We start from the raw sequence: 24,636 nt of genomic DNA, 5'->3' as shown, positions 1-24,636 counted from the left end.
GATAAACTTGTTAAAAAGTGAGAACAGACTTAAGCTTATATAAATGGAAGATCATTCCAGTGTGACTTTTAAAATATATTATTGTTTACATTTCCAAATTCATCACTGTATGTGGCAATCATTAATCTTTGATAACCTTTCATTCAACAGATACTTATTGTGCCCTTAGTATCTGCGTGTGTCAGGCATTACTTTAGGCTTTCAGAATACAGTTGTGAACAAAATAAACTACTTTCCCTTCATTCTCCTAAGGGAAATGGACAACAAACAGATATTTTAAAAATCTAATGCCTAATAACAGGTAGTGAGAAATATTGTGGGGGAAAAATAAAGCAGGATAAGGGTCCTCAATTCCAGTGGAGACTGCAGCCAAGAAATCAAGAAAAGGCTGAGACTTGGAAAGGCAGAAGAATTAGGAAAGATCCTGAAAACCATAGATGTGTCCTTAGAGACCAAGGCTAAGATCATCCACACCGTCATACTCCCATTTACTATGTATGGATGTGAAACTTGGACAGTTAAGAAGGCTGCTAGGAAAAGAAAAAGAATTCATTTGGAATATGGTTGGAGGAAAGCTCTCTGGCTTCCCTTGACAGCCAGAAAGACCAACAAGTGGGTCTCAGAGCAAATTAAGCTTGAAATATCATTGGCAGCAAAATGACAAAACTGACGTGGTCCTACTTTGGGCAGCTCATGAGATGGCAGAGTTCTTTGGAAAAGACAGTGATGCTGGGAAAAACAGATGGCAGCAGGAGAAGAGACCAAATGTGAGATGGACTGACTCCCTAAAGGAAGCCACCTGCAGGAGTCTCCAGGAGCTGAGCAGGGCTGCTGAGGGCAGGACATTAGCCATCATTTATTCATGCGGTTACCAGGCGTCCGAGCCGCCGCAGCAGCGTGTAACACAAGGGTATGGAGAATGGTTTGAATACCTTTGTGAGTGGCTCTTAGAAAGTATGGTCAAGGAAGGCCTCTCTGAGGACAGTGATACTTGAGCAGAGATTAGAACAAAGTGCGGGAGCAAGTCTTAAAATATCTGGGGGGAGCAAGTGAACAGCAAGTTCTATGGATGTGAGAGACAGAAACATGTTTTTTAATTGGATTGTCTACATTTGTGAATTAAGAGTTCTATATGAAAAACAAATTTGTGCTTTCCGTAGGGCAATCTGAAACCTGGTGTCCTGCATTCCTACATGACAGAGTTCTTTTTAAATAAGTATATGTGTTATATATGTGTTATTATTTATATATATAATAAAATGTACTTTAATAATGATATATATAAAATAGTGCAACCCCAGCACCTAGGGTATAAACTCTGGTACCAAGAAAAAAACCCAAAATATTAAGACTTTAGCTTCTTAGTATTTGAGACGTTAAGGGGGCATCTAGCAACCCTAGGCCATAGGTACCTGGGGCAGAGTTCTGGGTGATAGTCTTACCAACTCTGTCCAAGGTCTGCAAGGGGCGAAGGCAGGGCAGGCATGTGTGTGGAGGTTCAGAGTTCTTACGAACTCCGTGCTCCCTTCTCTAACAGCCTTCTGGGGCTAAAGGATGGCTGTCCTCCTTCTATGGGAGAGACGTTCTTGAGAAATGCTTGGATATCATAAGACAGTTTTTGTTCTTAATGCTTAAGTCGAATTGTTAATATTAAGCTGAATGTTGATGTAAGAACAATGGAATTCTTTAGATCAACAGGAAACCATTTAATTCATTACAATTGCAGTTGTTAGTAATAAACCTTTGTTAGGCTACCTATGTTCTAGGCACTAAAAATACATAAAAATTATTATGGTAACGTTTCTGGAAAGCTTCAGAGTTTGCAAAGTTCTTTTACATTTTTTGTTGTTTGGTACCTCAAACAAGCCTGTGAGATTCGGTGGGGCAGATACAATTATTGTCTTTATTTAACAGATGAAGAAACTGATACTCAGGGTAAAGGGTCTGCCCAGGGTCATACAGGTACTAACTGATGGAGCACAGACTCGAACACAAGATTTCTAACACCTAACACCCTATACTTTCCAGTTTATCTAGAGGGTAATTGGCATGGATTTCTGCCTTTGAAGAGCTTGTTATTGAATTAGTCTCTTAAATTTTTCTGTGGATCATTATAAATTGTTTTTTGGGTAGGAATCTTAATAAAAATTGAAAAACACACAAAGCCTACTTGTGTGTTAATGAGGTTGGCTAGGCAAGTTTTAAGGTACTTTTAAGGCTATTTTTAACTAAATGAGCAGAGAGAGAAGAGAACGACTTGGTCACAGATTACAAGAAAAGGGAAAATGAGCATAAGGTAAAGAAAAAGAAAAGAGTAAATGTGTCCTTTGTTAATATACAGAATATACACTTAATTGGTTGGTTTGTAAATGGTTTTGAAATAGCTGACTTCCTAGAAAGTGCCCCTTTAGTCTCTATTATTTCTAAAATGTTTGTTGTTTGATCTAGTTATTCTTGACCTGACCATGGGTTTTTCTCCTCCTCTCCTTAAAATAAAACAAACCAAAAAATCTGCAAAAACAGTAAATTTAAGAGTGTAATCTCTCACTTTAAAATTTTAATTTGGACAATAAAGAACTGTGTTTACGAATTGTTCTAAAGTAGAATTCCCTTCGTTTCCCTGTTATTTTGCCCAAGAATATAAAGTTGACTTCTGACCCTCAGATATCTTAGGTGGAATTTTAGAGGCTATAAAACTTTAATGTTTTGAAAATGGAAAAAGCCCCCCAAAATTGGATCTGCTTTTAAAGTGCTACCCTACGTGTTACTACTTGCTCTTTTATGGAGCATTTTTTAGGTGTGTGAAAAAGTTGGAAAATGTGGAAAAGTTCGTAAAGTATGCATGCAGAGTTGAACAAATAATTATAAAGCAAACAGCTGCGTAATCACCATACAGGGTGGTTCAGAACTAGGGCGCAGCCGGCATCCACCAGCCCTGCACCACCTCTGGTCCCTCAGTTCACAGGCCCGCTGCTGTCCCCCGTGGGAGCTACTATCCTGACTTCTGCACCTATTGTTTCCTGTTTTACTAAAAACAGTGTAACGGCTCGTGTGTATAATCCTAAACAACATTGGTTAATTCTTTCTGTGTTTTGAACTTTATATAAATGGAATCATGCTGTGTACATTCTTTTGTCATAATTTTTCTTTTGACATATATGTGTGTGTAATTAATTTTTTACAAATGACCTTGTAAAACATGTATCATTAGCCCCATTTTACAGTAGAGAATTTTGTGGCCCAAGAGGGTAAGATGACTTACTGATGTTGTAGGTTAGAATGCTGGGGTAAAAACACCAGAGTCTTCTAGACTGTTGCAGTCGGCATTAAGGAGGTTTGGCTGCCAACTGAAGTGCTTAACATGTAAGTATGGAACTTATTTGAACCCTTGTCCACAGACATTTTTACTAAATATAAGCTCCATAAGTGCAGGGATTCTCGTCTATTTTGTTCACTGTTATATTCCCAGCAGCTGGTACATACAGACACCTAGCAAATATTTGGTGATTGACTAGCTCCTGTCAACTAAATGTCATTAAGCACACTGTACAGATGAAACAAGTAACATTAATACTTGGCTAGTTCTCTTATTGTGTTGATAAGTGGGGCTCTTAACACTCATCCTTCATAAATGTACTAGGTCCAGGTATATATGCAAGACATTCTAGTTGATAATTAATGGAAATAGGAAACATCAGGGTTTTTTGAGACATAACAAATTACCACAAATTGTCTGGCTGAAAGAAACACTCTTTTGTTATCTCACAGTTCTGGTCAGAAGTCCACCGTGTGACTGGATTCTCTGCTCAGGATATTGTAAGGCTAAAATGCTCTCCTCTAGAGCTCAAGGTCCTCTTCTGAGCACGTTCCTGTTGATTGGCAGAATTCGATTCTTTGCAGTCGTGGGACTGAGGTCCTGTTTCTTTGTTGACTGTTGGCCAGAAGTTGCTCCCAGTGACTTGTGGTTGGTCACGCTCCAGTTTTTGCATGTGACCCCTCTGCCTTCAAAGCCAGCAGTGGCATGTTGAATCTTTCTGTGCTTTGACTCCCTCAGACTTCTCTTGCAGATAGCTGTAGTGGGGCAGGGGCTGGTGGGGACCTCCTTTTAAAGGGCTCCTGGGATTAGATTAGGCCCACCCGGGAAAGTCCAGGATAATCTCCCTATTTTAGGGTCAACTGATTAGTAATCATAATCGCAGCTGCAAAGTCCCTTTTGCCATGGGAAGTATCTTACATTGCCATGGGTGTGATATCTTATATTCATAGTCCCAGATATTAGGGTAGGAAATCTTGGGAGTCCGTTTTTTAGAATTCTGCCTAACACAAGTAATAATGATACTTCATAACAGAAGCTTTTTGACAGTTTTGGTGCAGTCTCTAGGGTGGTTTGGAATTTACCCTTTAAGTATGTGGATCAAGTGCTTTCCTATGATAAGATAGAGGTTGAGTGCAGCTCTACATTTACTGTTGGTTTCTCTGGGTTGAAATTCTTTGGTTGTTTTGGTTTACTTTTATTCATGGTTTTCTGACTTTTGGTAGCTGTTAGGACAATTCCCACACCCTGGGAGAGTAATTAAATGGTTTTGTAATAGTTCAAGGTGATTAAGCAAGGGGGAGATCTAAGATTACCTTCCCGGAATGTATTTCTTCCCAGCCTGTGAAAACCAGGCATTCTGTTGTCCTCATTTCTAATACATGTTCTGTTTCAAGCGTAGACCAGTTTTGACTGCATCGAAGAATGTTGAGGCACGTAATCTCCATGCTTGACGATCTTCACAAGTGTTAGGAGAACTTCTTAGTAACCTTGGCATCTACCCTTAGCATCCATCACTTTTCCTTAGATTGTGCAGTTTAGGAAAAGTTTTATCTATAGTCTTCCCTGGTTGATGCATTAGCAACAGTTTCACTCTGTGCTTCTACGTTAATCAGACTAATATTTGATGTTGATGCTGATTCTAATTGATGATTTCATAGATTCATTTTTTCTGTGTTGCGTTTTCATTCTCCTCAGAAACGTCAATGAAAAGCTTTAATTTTTATTACCAACTAATTCTTTTTTGGTCATTCTCTTAGCATTTTCAATTTTAAGATAATTTTTACTTTTAATGCCATTTCAAAACTCATTGTGACCCACTACACAATAGAGTTAATAGTATTAAAACTCTAAAGGAAGCCCAAGTACAGGAAGCACCTTTTAATAGTGAAAATGAACTAAAATCATTTTACTGCAGGCCAGCAGTGTCTTTTGCTTGTAACAGAGTTTAGAGCTTTTGCTCTGGAACAATTTTGTTTCTGACTGAGAAGTTTTAAGTGGAAAATTCATAGAGGAATTTTTATATCCTGGCTCCCTAATGAATGACTTAAGGTAAACCTGACTTTTGGGAAGAGAGTATTTAAATCTAAATTTGACCTTCTTCAGTTATTTCCCATTTGTTTGCTTTAATTGTCTTGAAAAATGCTCTTCTTGAGTGTTCTTCCTAAGGCCTAAACATTTCCAGGGTGGTTGGATATTTGAATAAGTTAGAGAACAACATATTTAGGAATATCTTTTAGGCAGTTGAATGAAATTATAGAGACCCCAAGCTATGGTGAGTTAAAATATTAATTTAAAAAATTTATTAAGGTGTACTCCATTAAAAAAATACATGGATACATTCTTGTTGAGGAAGACAATATATAACTCTTATGTATGGAATGAAATGGGAAAGTGACCCTGTATTCCCTCCCCTACACAGATCCTTTGTCCCTAAGCAGAAAGAAGGTAAGCCCTGTGGTGTGAATCCGTATAGTAAATTGTGTACATGTACATGCAGTGGATATATTGAGATTAATTTTGGTGAGATAAAATATTTGGGCACATTATTAGCTTATCATGCTGAATTTATGATATTGAATCATTTAATTTTTCAGTATCTAGTAAGTTGTATATTCTAGAAATAAGTGTGTTCCTGGCTTAAGGTGGAGCAAATAATATCATCGTCATGTTGGCTGAAAATTCTGCAAGTAGGTATTCAGAACTTAAAGATATTGCGTACATCACACCTTTGCTAAAGGGCTTATTGATCCAGGATCTAGAGATCCTGGCTAAATTTAGTCTTTTTTAAAAATAAAATTTAAGTGTAGTACACATACTGACTTATGAAAAATACAGAGAATTTTCACAAAGTGTACATATCCATGCATTCAATAAATAGAACAGTCCTAGCACCCCAGAAGCACCCCATTTCCCCTCTCGGTCACCAAAGTTAACCACTATCCTGAATTCTAATATTGAATTTAGACAACTCTTGGCTATGCTTTTACTAAGGTAGATTTATTGCCTCTTGAGATATTCCATAGCCCTTTGTTGATTCTATGCTTATGTCCTTTCTTGTGTAAACATTTCATAGATTTCTGGGTAACTTGACTTCCCAGAATCCCCCTCTGAATTTTAACCTCTCTGAGAGGAACAATTTTCCTTACAATGCTGTCAAATAATTCTCAATAAATACTTGTTGAATGAATAAATGAATCAGTCTTACAGTGCTTTTTAAAGTAAGCATAGTTATGTATTTTACATTTTATTATATAGCTATATAATCCTGAACCACAAAAATGAAATAATGATTTTTCAGTTTTTACTGCGAAACGAGTTAAATCTCATTTGTTTTAAAGTGATATCTCCCATGCATATGACAACCTTAACATTTTAACTAGAGATATCTATGCTTTATGTGTGGCCTATCCTGAACCCCTTGGAGAAAGACTTTATACAGAAACTAAAATTTTTTTGGAAAATCACGTACGGCATTTGCACAAGGTAAGGAGTGATACATACGTGACATAAATATGTTTGTAGCTGCGTAATTATTTGACTAACTCACTGCTTTGCAGTGCAGAACTTATATCAAGCTAAGATTTGTTTCCTAAATAGCGTTTTTCTAATAATGTATATGTAAGTCTGTGAGTCAAGCACTGTGTTGTTAGGTTCTCACAAAGGAAATCAGTATAGTTGCTCAAGACATATAAATAGTTAAGTGCAAGAGTAGTGTTTCAAATCCAGGCTTGTACACCTTTAAAATGTGCTCCTGTGTCCTCTGGATGGTGTTTATAGAGTCAAGTGTTCTCTTTTAGTTGTTTCATTGTTACTAACGGTAGTTAAATTAGAATGTAATTTATAAATGTAACTTATAGTGCTTAAATTGTCAGTTATTTTAAAATATAAGTGATAAATTTTATAGCTTAACAAATGAAAATGATAAGTGCTTTCGAAGTAAAAATGTTTTTCTTCTTCATACAGAGAGTTCTGGAGTCTGAAGAGCAAGTACTTGTTATGTATCATAGGTATTGGGAGGAATATAGCAAGGGTGCAGACTATATGGACTGCTTGTATAGGTAAGTGTGCTTTTAAACGCTTGACATCTCAGCAGTATTGCTCGCATTCATAATTGAAGGAGTTTTTTTGTTTGTTTGTTTTAATATTACCTATTACCCATTGAAATGCACAGAACTGAAGCATTTGCTGCTATATATAGACTTCTCTGCTATGGGGAAGGTCTGTAGTCTGGGTCATGTAGGTGTTTGGGAGCCAGGTCGTATGTGGAAAATTACTCTGTGAAGAGTAAAACTGCACTTGATGGCATTGGTCTGTTTCTTCGGGTTGCCTGGGACTGTATAGCACATGTTAAATTGCAACCGAAATCCAAAGTAAAACTTCAGTTTGGATGGAACTTAGCAGAGAAAATCTAAGCCCACGTCACCTTCAGTAGGTTCTTACTTGACACTAGGATTCAGTGTTTTATGTTTTGTAGACACACGGTTAGTCCAAGCACTCAGCAGATTTCTTCCTGAAGTTCTCCTCCCCTCTCCTCCAGGCATATTAAGTTACTTGCAGTGTCATGATGCCCCGTGGTCTCTTCTGTCTTCCTGCCTTTCTTCATGCTGTTCTGTCTGTCTGGATGCTTTTCTTCCTTTCTCTGAATGATTAATTCTGATGTGTTTTTCCACACTCCCCTCTGGACTTCCTTCCCCACCTCTGCCCAGTCTCCTGCTTAGATCTTCTGTGTTAACTGCCACTCTTGCATGTTCTCGTGGTATCTGCTGGTCCTTTCGAACCCATTCATGCAGGCAGTGGAAATAGGTGCTTAGGTAGGAAGGCCAAGAACTATTTATTGGATAGTGGATAAATGAAGAATAGTGGCGTTAGCACCTGGGCCTCTCCCCCTTGGACTTGTGGTATGTGCTCTTGAAATGGTTGTGGCTGTTAACAGATCAGTGGGAGTTTTGCCCTGTGCACTGTGGCTTTGGCCACAGATGTACAGTTGCCTCATTTTCTCATTGGAGAGAAGCTGAGGTGTGGAGCTAATCTCAAAACTTTATCTGCACATGCACTGTTACAGCGTGCATTGCAGGAATACCAAGTCTTGGTTTGCTGGGTTGGCTCCTTCTTGGCTTCACTGGTTCATGTTCCCTTAGGTTTTTAAAACAACACTGGAATTCACTCACTATAAGTTGCCTGTGTTAGAATCTGGAGCTTACTTCTAAATGACCAGTAGCTTTATTTCTTCTTAGAAAAGCCAAATGTAATAAAACCAGAGACTAGCCATTGCTGACATGCATAATGTTTACTGTGGCTTTGGCTTTTATAAAACAGGTTTGTCAGACGTTAAACATCCTGACATTTGATGTTTTTTCTCCTCCTCCAATCAAAGTGAGATAGCCATAAATAGAACTTTAAGAAATCCCTAACTGAATCGTGGGGGAGACCTGGGGGAATGTTCAGGATAAGAGTGAGGGTGCCTGTGTGCCTTGGTCATTGCTGAGACCCTGGGGCCACTGGGACGTGGATGACAAAAGAGTGTGCAGACGGTGCCCTGAGTGGGGTCCCTTTTTAGTTGAGACATTTCAGTATAGATTTAAATTGTGTCTATTCTTTCTTAGTTTTCTAGGACACATTTCTCTTGGTTCTCCTGCATCTTTGTTTACCAAAATAAATTTGAAACTATTTAAATTAAAACTATTAAATTAGTACATTAATGAGCTTTTATTACAAGTTGCAATATATCTGATATATGTACGTGTGTGTGTGTATGTGTGTGTAACTATATGAGGTAGTTGGTATCTCCATTTTTATGTGAGGAAACTGAGGGTCAGAGAGGTTAAAAGATTTTGCTCAAGGTCACTCAGCTGAAAAATCACAACAGCAGAATTTAATCCCAGATCATTGTGATTAAGCCCATTTAACTTCTTTATTCCACCTTAGTCTCATTCTAGATACACACTTTTAGTCAGTTATGTAGAGTCTATTCTCATCCCTTTTGTCACACTACACGTTTCTAGGATGATCTCAGTTACTCCTGGTTTTAGCTACAGCATATATATTGATAAGCACCAAAATACGCGAATATGTTTATCCCAGACAGTGCAAGTGTCATCAGAGTATTTTTACCTAGCTCCCTGTACCTCCAGGATGTTCCGTGGGCACGCCGTACTACTGCTGATGTTCACAGCTGAGCTCATTACCTTTTACATGCACACTGTCCCCAGCATGACTAGTTTTCGTGGACAGTGGTACTGCACACCTAGCCATCTACTCCAGAAGTCGCAGTTAGCCTTCACTCAGGATAGCCTCTCCACCTGACCTCAATTGCTCGAATCCTCCAAATGTCTTTTAAATTCATTATTGCCTTTGAACTGCTTATGGTTCAAACTTTTTTTTATCATTTCTCACCAGAACTGTTAATGATAAAGTCCCTGTAATCAGCTCCTGGTTTTGATTTCTAATTTATTCTATTTAGTAAACTTCTTGTGTTATCTTTTCTAAAGTGGAAATTTGATGACTGTCTAGCCTCTTCTTTACTCTGATGCAATTTATAAGATGGATATGCATTAGCATAGGTGACTTAAGGATTTTGATTTGAAAGAAAAATAATGACATTCCTACCCACCTTTCCCAGTACTGCATATCTGTTTAGACCCTGCTGGCCTTTGAAGTGGAGTACTTACGGTATTAGCTTGAAAACTAACAATTGTTGAAATCCAGTAGGTATTAGCGTGAGAATAATTCTTGTAATGGAATTTTCTGAGACAGGTTGAAAAGCCTAATTTCTTAGAAGCTTCAAAGTTTCCTTAGGCTATTAATTCTTGCCAAATACTGTTACTAATTGTGTTAACTGCTCATAATCCAGAAAAGCAAAGGATACTTATTAACTACTTTATTGACAGAATAGTTGTAAGAACATGTACTACTGCATTATACCTGAGCAGAACCATCTCTCTGTGTGGTAGAGTATAAACTATTTTAAGAAATTACTGGAAGAGGTTTTCTTTTATGGTTTCCTAGAACATATGTCTTTCTTTGAAAAAAAATGTGTGTGGTTAATATTTAAAATTTGTAAAATACTACAGTGATTTAGAAATTAAGAATGGTATCTGTATAAAGATGAAAAATTATACGATTTAATTTACATTTTACATTATATCTTTAAATTATTTTAAAAGCTTGTCTATCAAGCTTATGCCATCAAAAGTAGAAATCTGGAATGAGAAGGATATATTTAAGGTAAGTTAGTTTAAATTTTATTCCATGAGGGAGAGACAATAGTGACTTTTCCTATCAGATATAAACATATAGAGGTGCACTAAAAGTGTACTGGCTCAGGAATGTGTATACGATCTTGGGAACGGATGAGTGAATTCAGACTGCTGCAGGTCTAGCAGCTGCTGCTTCAGAATGAACAAACCACTATTCTGAGAAGTTTGCAATTACTATGGCGGTATAAGGCTTCTAATTAGGGAACTGGTAGAAAGAATTTTTAGGTGAATTGGAGATGCCATAAACAGGAAATAGAAACCAATCATAAGAGGGTTGCACACGCGGAGAGTAGACAAATGGCATTGGAAGTGAAAAGGAAAGTCATGGAGGAGATGATGAATGGGAAGGAAGTAGAGGAGGTAAACTGGAAAGATAAGTGTTTCAGGTGCGATTCCTGGGGTGTCCATGTACCACTGCCCAAAAAAGAAACTGGTGTGGAGCAAAGGATTCATATAGGAAGACACACATAAATACTAAAGATTTAAGTCCCTTCTACTCAGTGAACACACGTCATTGTTGAAATATTACGTTTGTTTGTATATTCTACCAGATGTGCAAGCTCTGCGGGTGGAGACCGCATTTTTGTGTTTGATTTTTCCGTCTCCAGTGCCTTCCTTGCATAATACCTGTCATAGAATTCACACTTGGACAACACTTGTTGAATGAGAGAGGGAGTGTCTGTGCCAGCTCTGTCACTTACTGGCAGATTGCCCTTTGGCAAGTTCTTTAAGCTCTTGAAGCTACAACTTTCATAAACATAAAATGAGGATCGTGATGTCTACCTCTTGGGACTTAGCTGTACAAAATGTTGAGGGCTATGTCTTACACATGATGTAAGTTCAGTGAAGGTCAGTGATACTTTTATTTCCTGGCTTTCATTCTTGGCTTCCACAGTCTGACTCCAAGCTGCTTTTCCGAGTTTGTGTTGACTTCCCTGTTGTCTGGAATGTTACCCATTTATTTACTCAGGAATTCATCGAAGTATTTTTTTGAGAACTTCATATCTGCCCGCCACTGTTCTGGATGCTGTCTCCAAGACAACACTGTTCTGGATGCTTGTAGACCTTCTATTCTAGAGGGGAGACATAAAGACATAACAGAATGGGATTATTTCACATTGTATTAGATTGGTGCAAAAGTAATTGCGGTTTTGCAATTTTTAACCTTTTAAACTGCAGTTGCTTTTGCACCAACCTAATAGCAAGTACTGTGAAAAAAATAGAACAATTATGTATTAGATAGTTCTTCACTGGTAATGGGAAGGTAAGGTTAATTTGGATTGGTGTAAGGCCAGACTTGAGAGGTGTGTTTGAACTGAGACCTGATGACAGAGGGCAGAGATGAAAATATCTGGGATAGGGCATTTCCAGCCCTATCCCAGCTATGCTGTTTCAGCTATTCTGTTTCTTTCTAGCTTTTACTGCTGTCTCTCCATCCTGTTCTCCTTTCCTTAGCTGGAGGCATGGTTGGAAACCATGAAATTATGAGGGTTACAGTGAGAATGGAAGGAAAGGTTAAATGCCATTTTGAAGGAAAAATAGCAATGACCGTGCAACCTATGGACAGAGGACACTACTGTCACATGGCCGCCCAGGTTGTAAGCCGGGGAGTCTGGAGGCTTGAAGTTGGCGAAGGTGGGAGTGGGATGTGTGTTAATGGTTGTGCCTAGGCCACTTTGGAGTTAATTCCAGGAATTATATTTTTCATTGTCTCTTAGAATTGCTGGTAGTTGAAATTTAGAATTATGAATTTTAGAATTATGTAGTTGAAATTTTTTGTTGCCTTTAGTTTCAGTTGTCTATAAATGTTAAGTGGATATTTCCTTTTGATGCAGTGAACATTAGAAAGTGCATGTTTTAATATGAGATTTCACAGTTGTTGCCTAAATAATTGTATTGATAATAGTTACCTACACATTGGCAGAACCTTTCAAGGGAATAGTTTTAGGTGGTGAGCATTAAATGTATTATAGTGAAATCTGGACTGGTGAAAAGTGAGTACTTGACTATTACAGCCTCTTTCTTCACATTTAATTTTAGAACTCTGTATTCACCTCAGTAATTCTTAGAGTTCTTCACAGTTATTAGTCTTAGACTCTATTGAAACATTTTCTTTTTTAAGCTGTTTTTCTCTGGTAGATACAGTGATCTTAAATAAGTCAGTTTTGGCCGTACTTACTGTTGTAATAATTGGTTCCATTGTCTTACCTATTGATGTGATCTTTGTTGTTGTCATTTAAAAATGAAGTTACGTGTTTTTTCCTGGTGGAAAAATACAGAGAACTGACCTGGCTTTGATCTTCTCACCATTTTCTGTTTAATTCTTTGCAAAGTGAACTTACCTTGACTTACCAAGAAGAATGCGGGAGTGAACAGATGAGATTATAAAGGACCTTGGGCTATCACAGTATTGCAATTGAGAGCAAAACCCTTGAGGTTTTGTTTTTTAAGTGTGAGACTGAGGTAATAGGGGTTTTTTTTGGCTACTCTAGAGTTTGTATTCTTTGTCTCTCAGGGCTTTGGACAGAAAGTTGGGCTGATGATTTTCATCTTTTTTTATTATATTTTTAATTCCTACTTAATTTCTTTTGGGTATATTACTGAACTATTCTATTCTGTAGTTGGTTACTATCCCTAAAATTATTGTTCTATTGCAAATTATTTGTTTTCCTACTGATTTTGACATAGTGTTCAATGATGTTACATTTGTTTTTCAGGTATCTCAACACCCAGTTTATTAAAAAGAATAAATTGACAGAAGCTGACCTTCAGTATGGCTATGGTGGTGTAGATATGAATGAACCACTTATGGAAATAGGAGAGGTAGGAAATTCTTTAAATTACTGGCAAACATGAGAATGTTTTCATTTATTTAGGTAATTTGATGCACTGTCCTTTTTTTTAAGGACACTGAGTTGACTAGCTCAAAATTCTCAAGATTTAAAATATCCTAAATGTTAAGTAAATAAAATACTGTAATGATTTCCTAAGAATTTTCAGGTAAATGAGAACAGTAAAGATATGATGAGTATTATTTTGTTTTAATTTTTAAATAATTTTTTAATTTCTCAATTACAGCTGACATACAATATTATATTAGTTTCAGGTGTACAAAATAGTGATTAGACATTTATGTAACTTGTAAGATGATCACCCTGAAAAATCTAGTACCCACCTGACACCACATACATTTATACAGTGTTATTGATTATATTGATTAATTATATTATGCTATACCCTACACCCCTATGATTATTTTGTAACTACCAATTTGTACTTCTTCCTTTCCCTTTTTCAACCACACCCCCAAAGACCCATCTGGCAACCCTCAAAATGTTCTCTGTATCTATAAGTCTGTTTCTGTTTTATTTATTTTATTTTTAGATTCTACATATAAATGAGATCATATGGTATTTGTCTTTCTCTGTCTGACTTACTCCACTCAGCACAATAACCTCTGGGTCCATACATGTTGCAGATGACGAGATTTCATTATTTTTATGGCTGAGTAATATTTCTCTGTATATGTGTACCAGCTCTTCTTTATCTGTTCATCCATTGAGAGACACCGAGGTTGCCTCCATATCTCATCGATTATAAACAATGCTGCAATGAACATATGGATGCACATGTCCCTTTGAAGTAGTGCTTTGGGTTTTTTCAGATAAATACTCAGAAGTGGGATTACAGGGTCTTTCTTTGTCTCTTGTTATAGTCTTTGTTTTAAAGTCTCTTTTGTTTGGTATAAGTATTGCTACCCTAGCTTTTTTTGTTGTTTCCATTTTCATGAGCTATCTTTTCTCCATCCCTCTGCTTTTAGTCTCTGTTTCTTTTGATCTGAAGTGGGTCTTTTGTAGGCAGCATATGTAAGGTCTTGTTTTCTTCTCCATTTAGCCACCCTGTGTCTGAGCATTTAATCCGTTCACATTTAAAGTAATTGTTGATAGATACGTGGTTATTGCCATTTATTATTTATATTTTTGATCTTTTTTTTTTTTTTTTTGGTCTTAAAGAAGTCCCTCTAAGATTTCTTGTAATACTGATTTGGTGGTGATGAACTCCTTTAACTTTTTCTTGTCTGGGAAGTTCTTTATCTGTCCTTTGATTCTAAATGACAGCCTTGCTGGGTAGAGTAGTCTTGGTTGTAGGTCCATGCTTTTCCTCACTTTGAATATTTCAGTCCATCCCATCTGACCTGCAAAGTTTCTGTTGAGAAATCAGCTGACAGTCTTATGGGAACTCTCTTGTAGGTAACTAACTGCTTTTCTCTTGCTGCTTTTAAGATTCTTTCATTAACTTTTGGCATTTTAATTGTGATGTACGTGTCTTATTGTGGGCCGGTATGGGTTCATCTTGTTTGGGACTCTGTACTTCTTGGGCTAATATGTCTAATTATTTCACCAGGTTAGGGAAGTATTTTATCATTATTTTTTCAAATAGATTTTCAATTCCTTGCTCTCACTGTTCTTCTGGTACCCAAGATGCGAATGTTGGTATGCTTGATATTTTCCCAGAGGCCTCTTAAAATATCCTTATTTATTTTTCTTTTTTTCTTTTTGCTATTCTGATTGGATGTTTTCTGCTACTTATCTCTAAATCGCTCAGATATGGCGGCTGCCTAAGTCTGCATGCTGGGAGGGGGTGGGCTCAACAAAGAAACTATGGCTTCTGCCAGCACTTCTCTGTGGGAGAAAGCTGCTCCTCCAGCCCTTGGCGTGAAGCCAGGCAATTCCATTCCTCTCTGTATGTCCCCGGTGCCTTTCTAGCTGCTGCCCCTGCACTGGAGCTCAGAGTGAGTGTGTCCATCAGCAAGTAAATCTGTGCGCAGGCCCTTTAAAAGGAGCGCCTGGGACTCCAGCCACCTTCAGTCTCACTCAGCTACAATCTCCGCAGGTTTTCACAGCCAGAAGTTATGGGGACTTCTCTCCCTGGCACTGAATCCCTGGGCTGGGGAGCCTGGTGTGGGGCTGGGACCACTTGCTCCTTAGGGGAGACCTCTGCTTCCAAGATATCCCTCCTGATTTTTTAACTGCCATACACGTTACTTCGCCCCTCCCCCGGCCTTAAAGTGACTCCTGTATATCATTAGTTGTAGGACTTCTTTCCAGCTAGACTGCAGATGATTCTCAATGATGGTTGTTCTGTAGTTTAGTTGTAATTTTGATGTTGTAGGAGGAGGCAAGCACAGCGCTTACCTTCTCTACCATCTTGACCAGAAATCCATAACGAGTATTATTTTAATAATTAAATGAATGGTAGATGAATGGATGATAGAAGGTTAATCTTTCTGCCATGTGACAAAGCTCATAAAAAATATTTAGAAATGTTGAGACTCTTGTTAAAAAATGCAAAGGACATAGACTTAAAAGAGAGCCTAAAAGATAGTAAATACAAATTTATAGATGTAACAAATTTGTTTTAACTTTAAAAAGCAATTAAATTCAGAGTAAAACAATAAAGTGTAAGTTCAAGTAATTCACTCAAATTTTTGAAGTACAGTGCAAATTTAAATGTGGAAAATTATATAATGCCGATATGATTGTGAAAGAAATACTCTAGTATAATATTTATTCATGTAGTATGTATTTATTGAGTAGCCTGACATTGTGGATACCGTGGTGAACAGATAGATATAAAGTCCCCGTCCTCATGAGGAAGCAGATGCTAAATTACTAATTTTAAATTGTAATGAGTATTGATGAAGGAAATAAACAGCTAAGATGCAGCATTAGTAGAAATTTAAATTAAAATAATCCTTTTAGAAAGAAATTTTTCATTGTCTTTCAGTAGACTTTAAAATGTTCACCAAAGGATGCATACAAGAATTACCAGCATTTTTCTCAGTAGCACAAAACTGGAATCATAAACACATGTCATCAGCAGTAGAAAGGAAAAATAAATCATGGTGAAATGTATATAGTATACAACAGGATACTATGTAGCAATGTCAATGAATGAACAACATTTATGTCTTTAAATTTGTATGGATTTCAGTAATATACTTAAAATTTTTAAAATACATACAAAAGTATTATATTATCAAATGTGATTACGTTATCAAAGCCAGAAATTTTCAACTTCAAAAATATATGGGGATACCTACACATTTGGTAGAATTATAAGAAAGCAAATGATGTAACACAAAATTTAGGACAGCAAAATCTCGAGGGGAAAGGAGGACAACATTTGGGGCAAGGGTAATGGTGGACCCCTATTTCCTAAACTGGGTGGTGAATATAGAGTGTTTTATTTCATTGTTCTTTAAATTCACTTACCCTTTTATGTTTGTATGAAAGCCTTCATAATTTAAAAAAAATCAGCTAACAGCCAAATCGTATTATTTTATTTAATATAACTCCTTGTTTCTATTACAATCTTGGCATCTATAGTCCCTCCATAATACTGGGTATTTAATAATCAAAATAAGGTTTTATAAAAGTAAATTATTTCTGTAAGATTTTTCAACTAACCAGAAAACTTTAACTCTGTTTTTGTACATGTCTGATATGAGGGTCATTGTCATTTTAAATTACGAATTAATTTTTCTTAATGTTTATTCAATTTTCATTTGAATTTTAAAATATTAGTTATAAATACTTCTTTTGATGAGTATTTTTTAAAAATCTTGAATGTTAAAACAAATATTAATACTGAGTAATTCAGCCTTGATGATTTTTATTTTTCCTGGCAGCTAGCATTAGATATGTGGAGGAAATTGATGGTTGAACCACTTCAGACCATCCTTATCCGAATGCTGCTTCGAGAAATCAAAAAGTAAGTTTTGACATTTATCTTCTTCAGTCAGTTCTAATTTGCTGTTTAATATGGTTTAAAATAGTGTTCAGTTGCTTGGCTGTTGACTGGACATAGACCTCATTTTACGGTAATGAACCTCATTTTCCATCTTAATGCCAATATTTGAAATTTGTTTTATAATTTTGGGGCACAGGTCTTTGGTCTTTACTTATAGCTTAAACATGCTTAATAACTGAATAAGTACCTGAAGGAAGTGACTTGTTTTACACACCTCCCAGGCATTGCTGAATTGTTTGAGCACATTCTCTCAGTTTAAATCCTGATGAGGATAACCTATTCAAAGCAGATTATTCTAGTTAGTTGGTTACCTTTTAGCCCCAGTGTTAAATCAGCAACTTGCCCATTATTGTGAGGTAAATTTATGGGAAAATGGCTTCCCACTCTACTCATGGCCCAGAGTGGTTGACTTTTTACTTAATTGCTGTGTGAATAGAGTTTGGGACAAAGCACATTTTCCTGTGGAGTCCAGAATAGAATATTCCTTGTGTCAGCTCTGGCCTGAAAGATTCTTACTAATCTTTGGAGAATCTAAAGCACTAAATCTGCTTTGGAGAATGAAAAGCACCAACAGTCAGTCATGCAGATGTGTGTATATTAAATTTCCGGCTACTGGAACTGATGTTAAAGGAATTATCTAGTCCTGTGAATTGCAGTGTGATAATGGCCATTCCATCTGAATCTGCTTTCTTTAAAAAGACCCAAATAGGGATTTTTTTTTTTAAATTGAGGAATAGTGTGTTTTTCCAGGACCCATCAGCTCCAAGTCAAGTCATCGTTTTCAAACCAATCTAGTTGTGGAGGGTGCAGCTCACTGGCCCATGTGGGAATCAAGCCGGCAACCTTGGTGTTATGAGCACTGTGCTCTACCAGAATTTGTTTTTATATGAGGAAAAAGGGCAAAGCATTGTTATTACTGTGGGGATCCTAGTAGGAAATAAGGGGTTAAAAAAAAAAGCCACAAACGAGGATAAGAGAATATTTTAAAGTTTAATGCTAATACCAAATAGAAATAAATGGTAGCAATTAGTAACTTGGTTTAGAAAAATTATTACCTTTTTAGTGATTCCACTGTTTCCAAAGACGGCACGATGGAGAGAAAAGGCAATAGTGAAGCCGTAGGGTGGGACAACTTTTTCCTTTCTCTTTTCTCTGCTAAACTATGATTAACTAAAAGAACACTCCTAACAAGATTTGTGGGTCCGAATATAATCTCTTTTGCTAAGAAATACTAACTTTTTTCTTGACTTGGAATTCAGCTATTTTGCATTAAGAATGTAATAAAAATATTGTTATAATTTTCTAAATGTACTTTTACGAAATGCCTCTTTTAGTATAATTGTGTCTAAATCTAGTAAATTTTTCTTAAGTGTGATTGTTAGCTTGTTAAAAATGAATTCAATGAAAAATTAAAATCTAACTGTATAAAAATAATAGAACCGTAGTATATTAATTCTGGAAATGACAAGAGATGTGGTCTCTGTTTGGCCAACTTGTCTTAGTTTGTTGTTATAATCAGCTTCCATTAAAGTATTGTTTGACATACTTTACTAATATTTTATTTGTTTTTCACGTGTACTCTGTTAGATAGGCATTATCCCACATTTTACAGCTAAAGAAACTAAGGCTTAATAGTAATCATTAAATATGGGAACTATGTGCTATGTGCCAAGCAGCGTTCTAAGAGCTTTACATACATTATTTCATATAATCCTCACAACCCTAGAAGGTTGGTACTACTTACCATTTTACAAATAAAGAAATCGGTGGTGATGCTCTAACAAGGCTGATTTTATTCCAGCCCCATCTTCTTAATTCCAAGCATTTAAACCTAGGTTTTTCTAATTCTAAATCCATTATGCCTGTCTTTTTAATCCACAGAGTATTTCTTCCACTCCGAACTCCAATACTTTAGCTTAATGATGAATACATGTTAGTTTTATGGTGCTTTAAGTATTCTAGTGTTTTCACACATACGTCTTTCTTTGATCTTAAGAAGGCATAGCAAATTTTACTTATAAATAAGTAAATTGAACTTCGACAAGGAAAAATGATTTATTGAACTTGATATAGCTAAGGAAAGAGACTCCATGCCTTTAAACTTCCAGTTTGGGTCTTTCCACTGCATTGCTTTAACATCTATTTACCCATTGTCATTTGAGCTAATAGGGCCAGGTATCATAACTTCCATTATATGGAGGAGTGACTGTGGTAGATACTCCCTATTTGTAATCTTGTCAGATCCTTATAACAGCATATGATGGTGAATATTATCATAGGCTCATTTTACAAATGAGGAAAGGAGGCTTGAGAGCATAAGTATCTTACTCGTGTCATAACTAGTACATGGCAGAATGAGAATTAGAACTTAGGTCATTTTGGTCCTTAAATCTGTAGGTCATTTTGGTCCTTAAGTCTGTGTTCTTACCCATATAGCATGTATTCTTAAAAATCGTTTGCTTAAGTTGTATCTCACGCTTGCTACTAATAAGGAAATATTTTATTGTTGTACCTACAACTTCTTTGTGGAAAGAGCTCCACCAGACTTGCAGAATAAAATCTTTTTGGATATAGCAGAGGGTGTTGCGAATTTGATTTCCTATCAACTTATTCACAATTTCTTTTCCCAATATTCATCCCTGGGTTCCTTCATATTATCTACAAGTGTTTAAAGAACATTGCTATGTATTTGTGATTTCTCAGATCTGGCCACTGAAAATCAAGTTTACACAGGCAATGTTTAAAAGTGTTACCTTTCTACAAAAAAAAAAAATTATTGAAAGTATTATATACTGATTGTAGAAAATTAAAAATATACAGAACTTTAAAAAGAGAAAAGTAAAAGGCCTTTTACTTTTCCTCCATTACCTTCAGTTCTATTATTTAAAGGAAATCACTATTAAGGATTTAAAGAGTTTTCAAATAGCAATTTTCTGTGCATTTAAGATTGTATTGTGCACATACACAGAGGGTGCCAAAAACACGTATACACATTTTAAGAAAGGAAAACTATTAAAATTGTAATACTCAGTATACACTGATAACAAAAGATGAATACAAGTCATGTGTATACATGTTTTTGGCACCCCCGGTATGTACATGTACCTATATTTATGTCTGCCTACATACATATATTACATATACTCTTACCCACACATACATATGTGCATGCATTTGAGTGGCTTTTTGAAAGCCTAGATATCTGGGTCCCCACCTATATCCACTGAATTATACTCCAGGGAGAGTAGGATCTCTGTTTTGACAAAGCTCCCCAGATAATATTTATGCGTCTAGTCCAGAAGTGCTGTTCGACGCTAAATAATATTCCCTTCACTTATTCTATTCAACTTTTATTGGAGTGCTTCCTATTTTCCTTTGGATTTTTTTATTACATAAGTATTAAAAACACTGAAAAATATATTCTTCTTAAAAGGTACAACAGATTAGTGGTTGGTGTGAGAAAATAAAATGGTAGTATGAAGGGTATTTTTTATAGTGATGAAATAGTTTTATATCTTGAATCTGGTGGTAGCGACGTGAATCTAGACATGTGGTAAAATTGCATAGAACCACACACATACAAACATACACAAGCGATTGTGTATAAAAACTGGTGAAATCTGCATAAGATCTATAGTTTGTACCAAGGACGATTTCCTCATTTTGATATTTTATCATAGTTGTGTAAGATGTTACAATTGGAGAAAACTATGTGAAGGGTACACAGGACTGCTCTATATTACTTTTGAAACTTCCTGTGAGTCTGTATTTTACAATTAAAAAATGTTTTTTAAAAGTTTAAACAGCACATAAAACGTGAGCATCCCTGCTTTCTTTTCTTCCTTTTACCTAAGATTTCCTTTTCTCTCTTCATAAGTAACTACTGAAAATAGTTTGGTTGTACTTTAATATTTGTTTAAGTACAGTGATTTTCATCCTTTTGGGGGGAATCTTTATATTCCTTTAAGAAGTTGATAGAGATGTGGAGCCTCCCCACATAAAAATACTTGGAAAAGTTTTTATTCATTTTGAAATTATAACTCAACAGCAAGACGCTCATGACTTAAGCATCCTTTCTGTTTTGCATGTGAACATCATAAACAACGGAAAGAGTTAAGTGACAGTTGGGAAAAATATTTGTGACTTCACAGCTCCATACTTTTTTTCCCCTTCTGCCTCAATGTGGGTTCAAGCCGTTGTTTCTCAGTCTAGTTGTGTAGGACACAGCTCCCTGGCTCATGCTGGTATTATGAGCCTTGTGTTGCCCCCCCACCCCCACCCCCACTGAGGCAGTCGGTCACCGGTCAGCTGAGCACGGTGCTCCAACCACCTGAGCCACTGGGCCGGTCCCACAGCTCCATATTTTTAATTCTTCTACCTTTCCCACTGTTCTGACATCAGACGGGCACCAAAGTTTTCTACAAGTGTGGCTCCACTTCACAACCTTCTTCTGTTCCATTTGTTAATCTATCATTGTGTCAGAGCTTCACTGTTTTTATTATTATAACTTAGTAAGTCTTGATATCTGGTAAAACAGGTTTGCCATCCAGAAGTGTTCTTGCTGTTCTTTTGCCCTTTTTTCATATGCATATTATAATCACCTTTTTTTAGAGGTGATTATAAGTTACCTTTAAAATTTTTTTTCTGTGGTATTGATATGGAATTGAAAATCTGTAAGTTAGTTTGGAGAGAATTTACATCTTCACTGTATTAAATCTTCCTATCCATGAACATAGTAATTGTATTATTCCTTCTTTATAGCTCCTAATACATTTTTATAACTTTATCTGTAAAGGGCCTGCAGACTTTTTGTTAGATTTATTTAGAGCTATTGATATTCTTTGATATTATTACAAAAAATATGTTCTATATAATTACCTGTTCTATTTTTTTCTGCTAGTATATAGAAATACAACTGACTCATATATAAATCTTATATTCAGCCCCCTTGTTAAATTCCATCATTTCTAATAATTTGCACCTATTTTTGTGTTTTCTATGTAAGCTATCATAATCTGTAAAAAAGTATAGTTTTGTTTCCTCCTTTCCTGTGTTTGTGGGTCTGTGTGCATCTGTATGCACACGTCACTGGCTAGGACCTCCAATGCAATGTTGAAGGGAAGTCATGGATAATGAGCATCTTTGTCTCATTCCTTTTTTCAGAGGTTACATTTCCCCATTTAAGGTGATGATTTCTCTAGTTTTTTTAAATAGATAGTCTTTATCAGAATGATGAAATTAATTGGAAATGTTTGACTTTTATAAAATGACTTTTATATTTCTATTGAGGGGTGGCCAGTTAGCTCGGTTGGTTAGTGTGGTGCTGATAACACCAAGGTTGCCGCTTCGATCCCTGCATAGGCCACTTGAGCTGCGCCCCTCGCCCCTTGAAAAAAGTGATTAATATTTCTATTGAGTGATTATATGTTTTTTCTATTAATCTGTTCATATGAATTACATTTATGGGTTTTTATAATACTAAATTATCCTTGAATAACTGGTATAAAACCCAGGTTGGTTTTTGACTATTATAATTTCTACACATTGTTGCATTTGATTCTGCTTGCATTTTATTTATAATTATGCATCTATGTTCATGAGTGGAGTGGGCCTGTTATTCTTTCTCACATAAGGCTCATCCTTATAAGATGAATTAGAGGGTATTTCCTCTTTTCCTTTTGGATAAAAGAGCTTATTTAAAATTTGGATGATCAATTTTTGACTATTTAGTAAAACTCCCTGCAAAACCACATGTGTGTAGTGTTTCTTTGTAAGAAGATTTTTTTTAATATATGATTTTTTAACATTCGTGCAGTATTTTCAATAGCCTTAAGACTAGTCCAACTCGGATTTCTTCTTAAATCAGTTGTGAATTATCTTTTCAAAATTGTTGGAAAGTCACTGTTGTCAGTATTCTCTTCAAAAAACTTTTTGTTTGAGGAAATTTTAGATTTACAGAAGAGTTGCAAAGCTAGTACAGAGAGTTCCTGTACACCCGTTACTCTGCTTCCCTGTCATCACCATCTTACAACCCATGGGATGTTTGTGAACATTGATTGGTACAATACTATTAGCTAAACTACAGATTTTATTTGCATTTCCCATTTTCACTGATGTCCTCATTCTGTCCCAGGGTCCAGTCCAAGTCTCAACAATGCAGTTAGCTGTCATGTCTCTCGTCTCCTTCACTTTGTGAGAATTTTTTAGTCTTTCCTTGCCTTTCTCATATGACCTTGACACTGTTTAAAAAGAGTAGTGGTCAGGTATTTTGTAGAATGTCTCTCAATTTTGGTTTGTCTGATTTTTCTTGTGATTAGACTGAGATAATGGATTTTTGGGAAGAATGCCACAAGGTGATGTGCCCTTCTCATCATCTAATATCAAGACTAAAAGATATCAACATGACTTTTTACTCGTGATGTTAACGTTGATTACTTGGTTAATGTATTGTTTTCTTTTCAATCCCCATGTGGAATAATGTCTTCATTCTTGTTTCCCCCTTAATCCACCATCTTGGACCGTCAATGTCTTCATTCTTAATATTGCTTATTTGGATCTTTCTTTTCTTGATCACTTTTCTTTTTTAAGTGAGTTGTGTATTTTGTTGGATTTTTCTAAGAACCAACTTTGGTCTTAGTTGCTCTTTCCTATTGTATCTTTTTTTCTCTTTCATTATTCTGCTCTTATATTTCTTTTCTGTCCTTGTTCTGGAAGACAAGAATGTTTTTTGATTGGGCTGGAATGAGTGCAGAATCCTTGGAGAGGGAAAGACTTTAAAGTCTTTAACCAAGTTATTCTTTTTGCTGTAACCTGACATATTCATTCACAGAGTGATTATACAGTGTGGAGGTTGAGACAGGGTTTTTAAGATGAGACTGTAGCTTTCTTTTACAGTGAATAGAATTCCTGATATTTAAAAAAATTGTTTTCTATGTGGTAATCTCAGTTAAAGGAAATAAAGAAAATAATTAGCATATTGTAGGGCTGTGTAGAGCTCTATTAATCATTTTGACAAACATTTAAGAATAACAATAAGAAACAGTAGTTGAATAACTCTAGCCATTACTTCCTACTCCAAGTAGTGAAATTTTAAGAGAGAAATTAAGGAGTAAGAAGCAAAATGAAGTTAAAATTGATTGAAAAATTACAAGTTTTTGAAATACCAGAGTGGAGTAATTTGTTCCTCAGGAGTATCTTTACGCACTGCTGTGATATGGCTGCCAGCTATTTTTCGTTTGATACCCAAAGAAT

General features: G+C 36.1%; 1 protein-coding gene across 2 annotated transcripts in view; it reads left to right on the top strand.

Moving 5' to 3' along the window:
- CUL2 (cullin 2) overlaps positions 1-24,636 on the top strand; it is an 85,622-nt gene that overhangs the window by 27,160 nt on the left and 33,826 nt on the right. For both annotated transcript variants that reach the window (XM_074324690.2, XM_019741741.3), the window contains exons 3-6: positions 6,697-6,799; positions 7,280-7,374; positions 13,290-13,395; positions 17,264-17,346. In XM_074324690.2, coding sequence (XP_074180791.1) covers positions 6,697-6,799; positions 7,280-7,374; positions 13,290-13,395; positions 17,264-17,346 — 387 coding nt within the window. The remainder of the gene's footprint in view (positions 1-6,696; positions 6,800-7,279; positions 7,375-13,289; positions 13,396-17,263; positions 17,347-24,636) is intronic.

The sequence above is a fragment of the Rhinolophus sinicus genome, chromosome 1 (assembly GCF_057876585.1).
Source record: "Rhinolophus sinicus isolate RSI-liver-muscle chromosome 1, RSI-T2T, whole genome shotgun sequence".
Lineage (NCBI taxonomy): Eukaryota > Metazoa > Chordata > Mammalia > Chiroptera > Rhinolophidae > Rhinolophus > Rhinolophus sinicus.
This window is presented reverse-complemented; position numbering and strand designations above follow the sequence as displayed.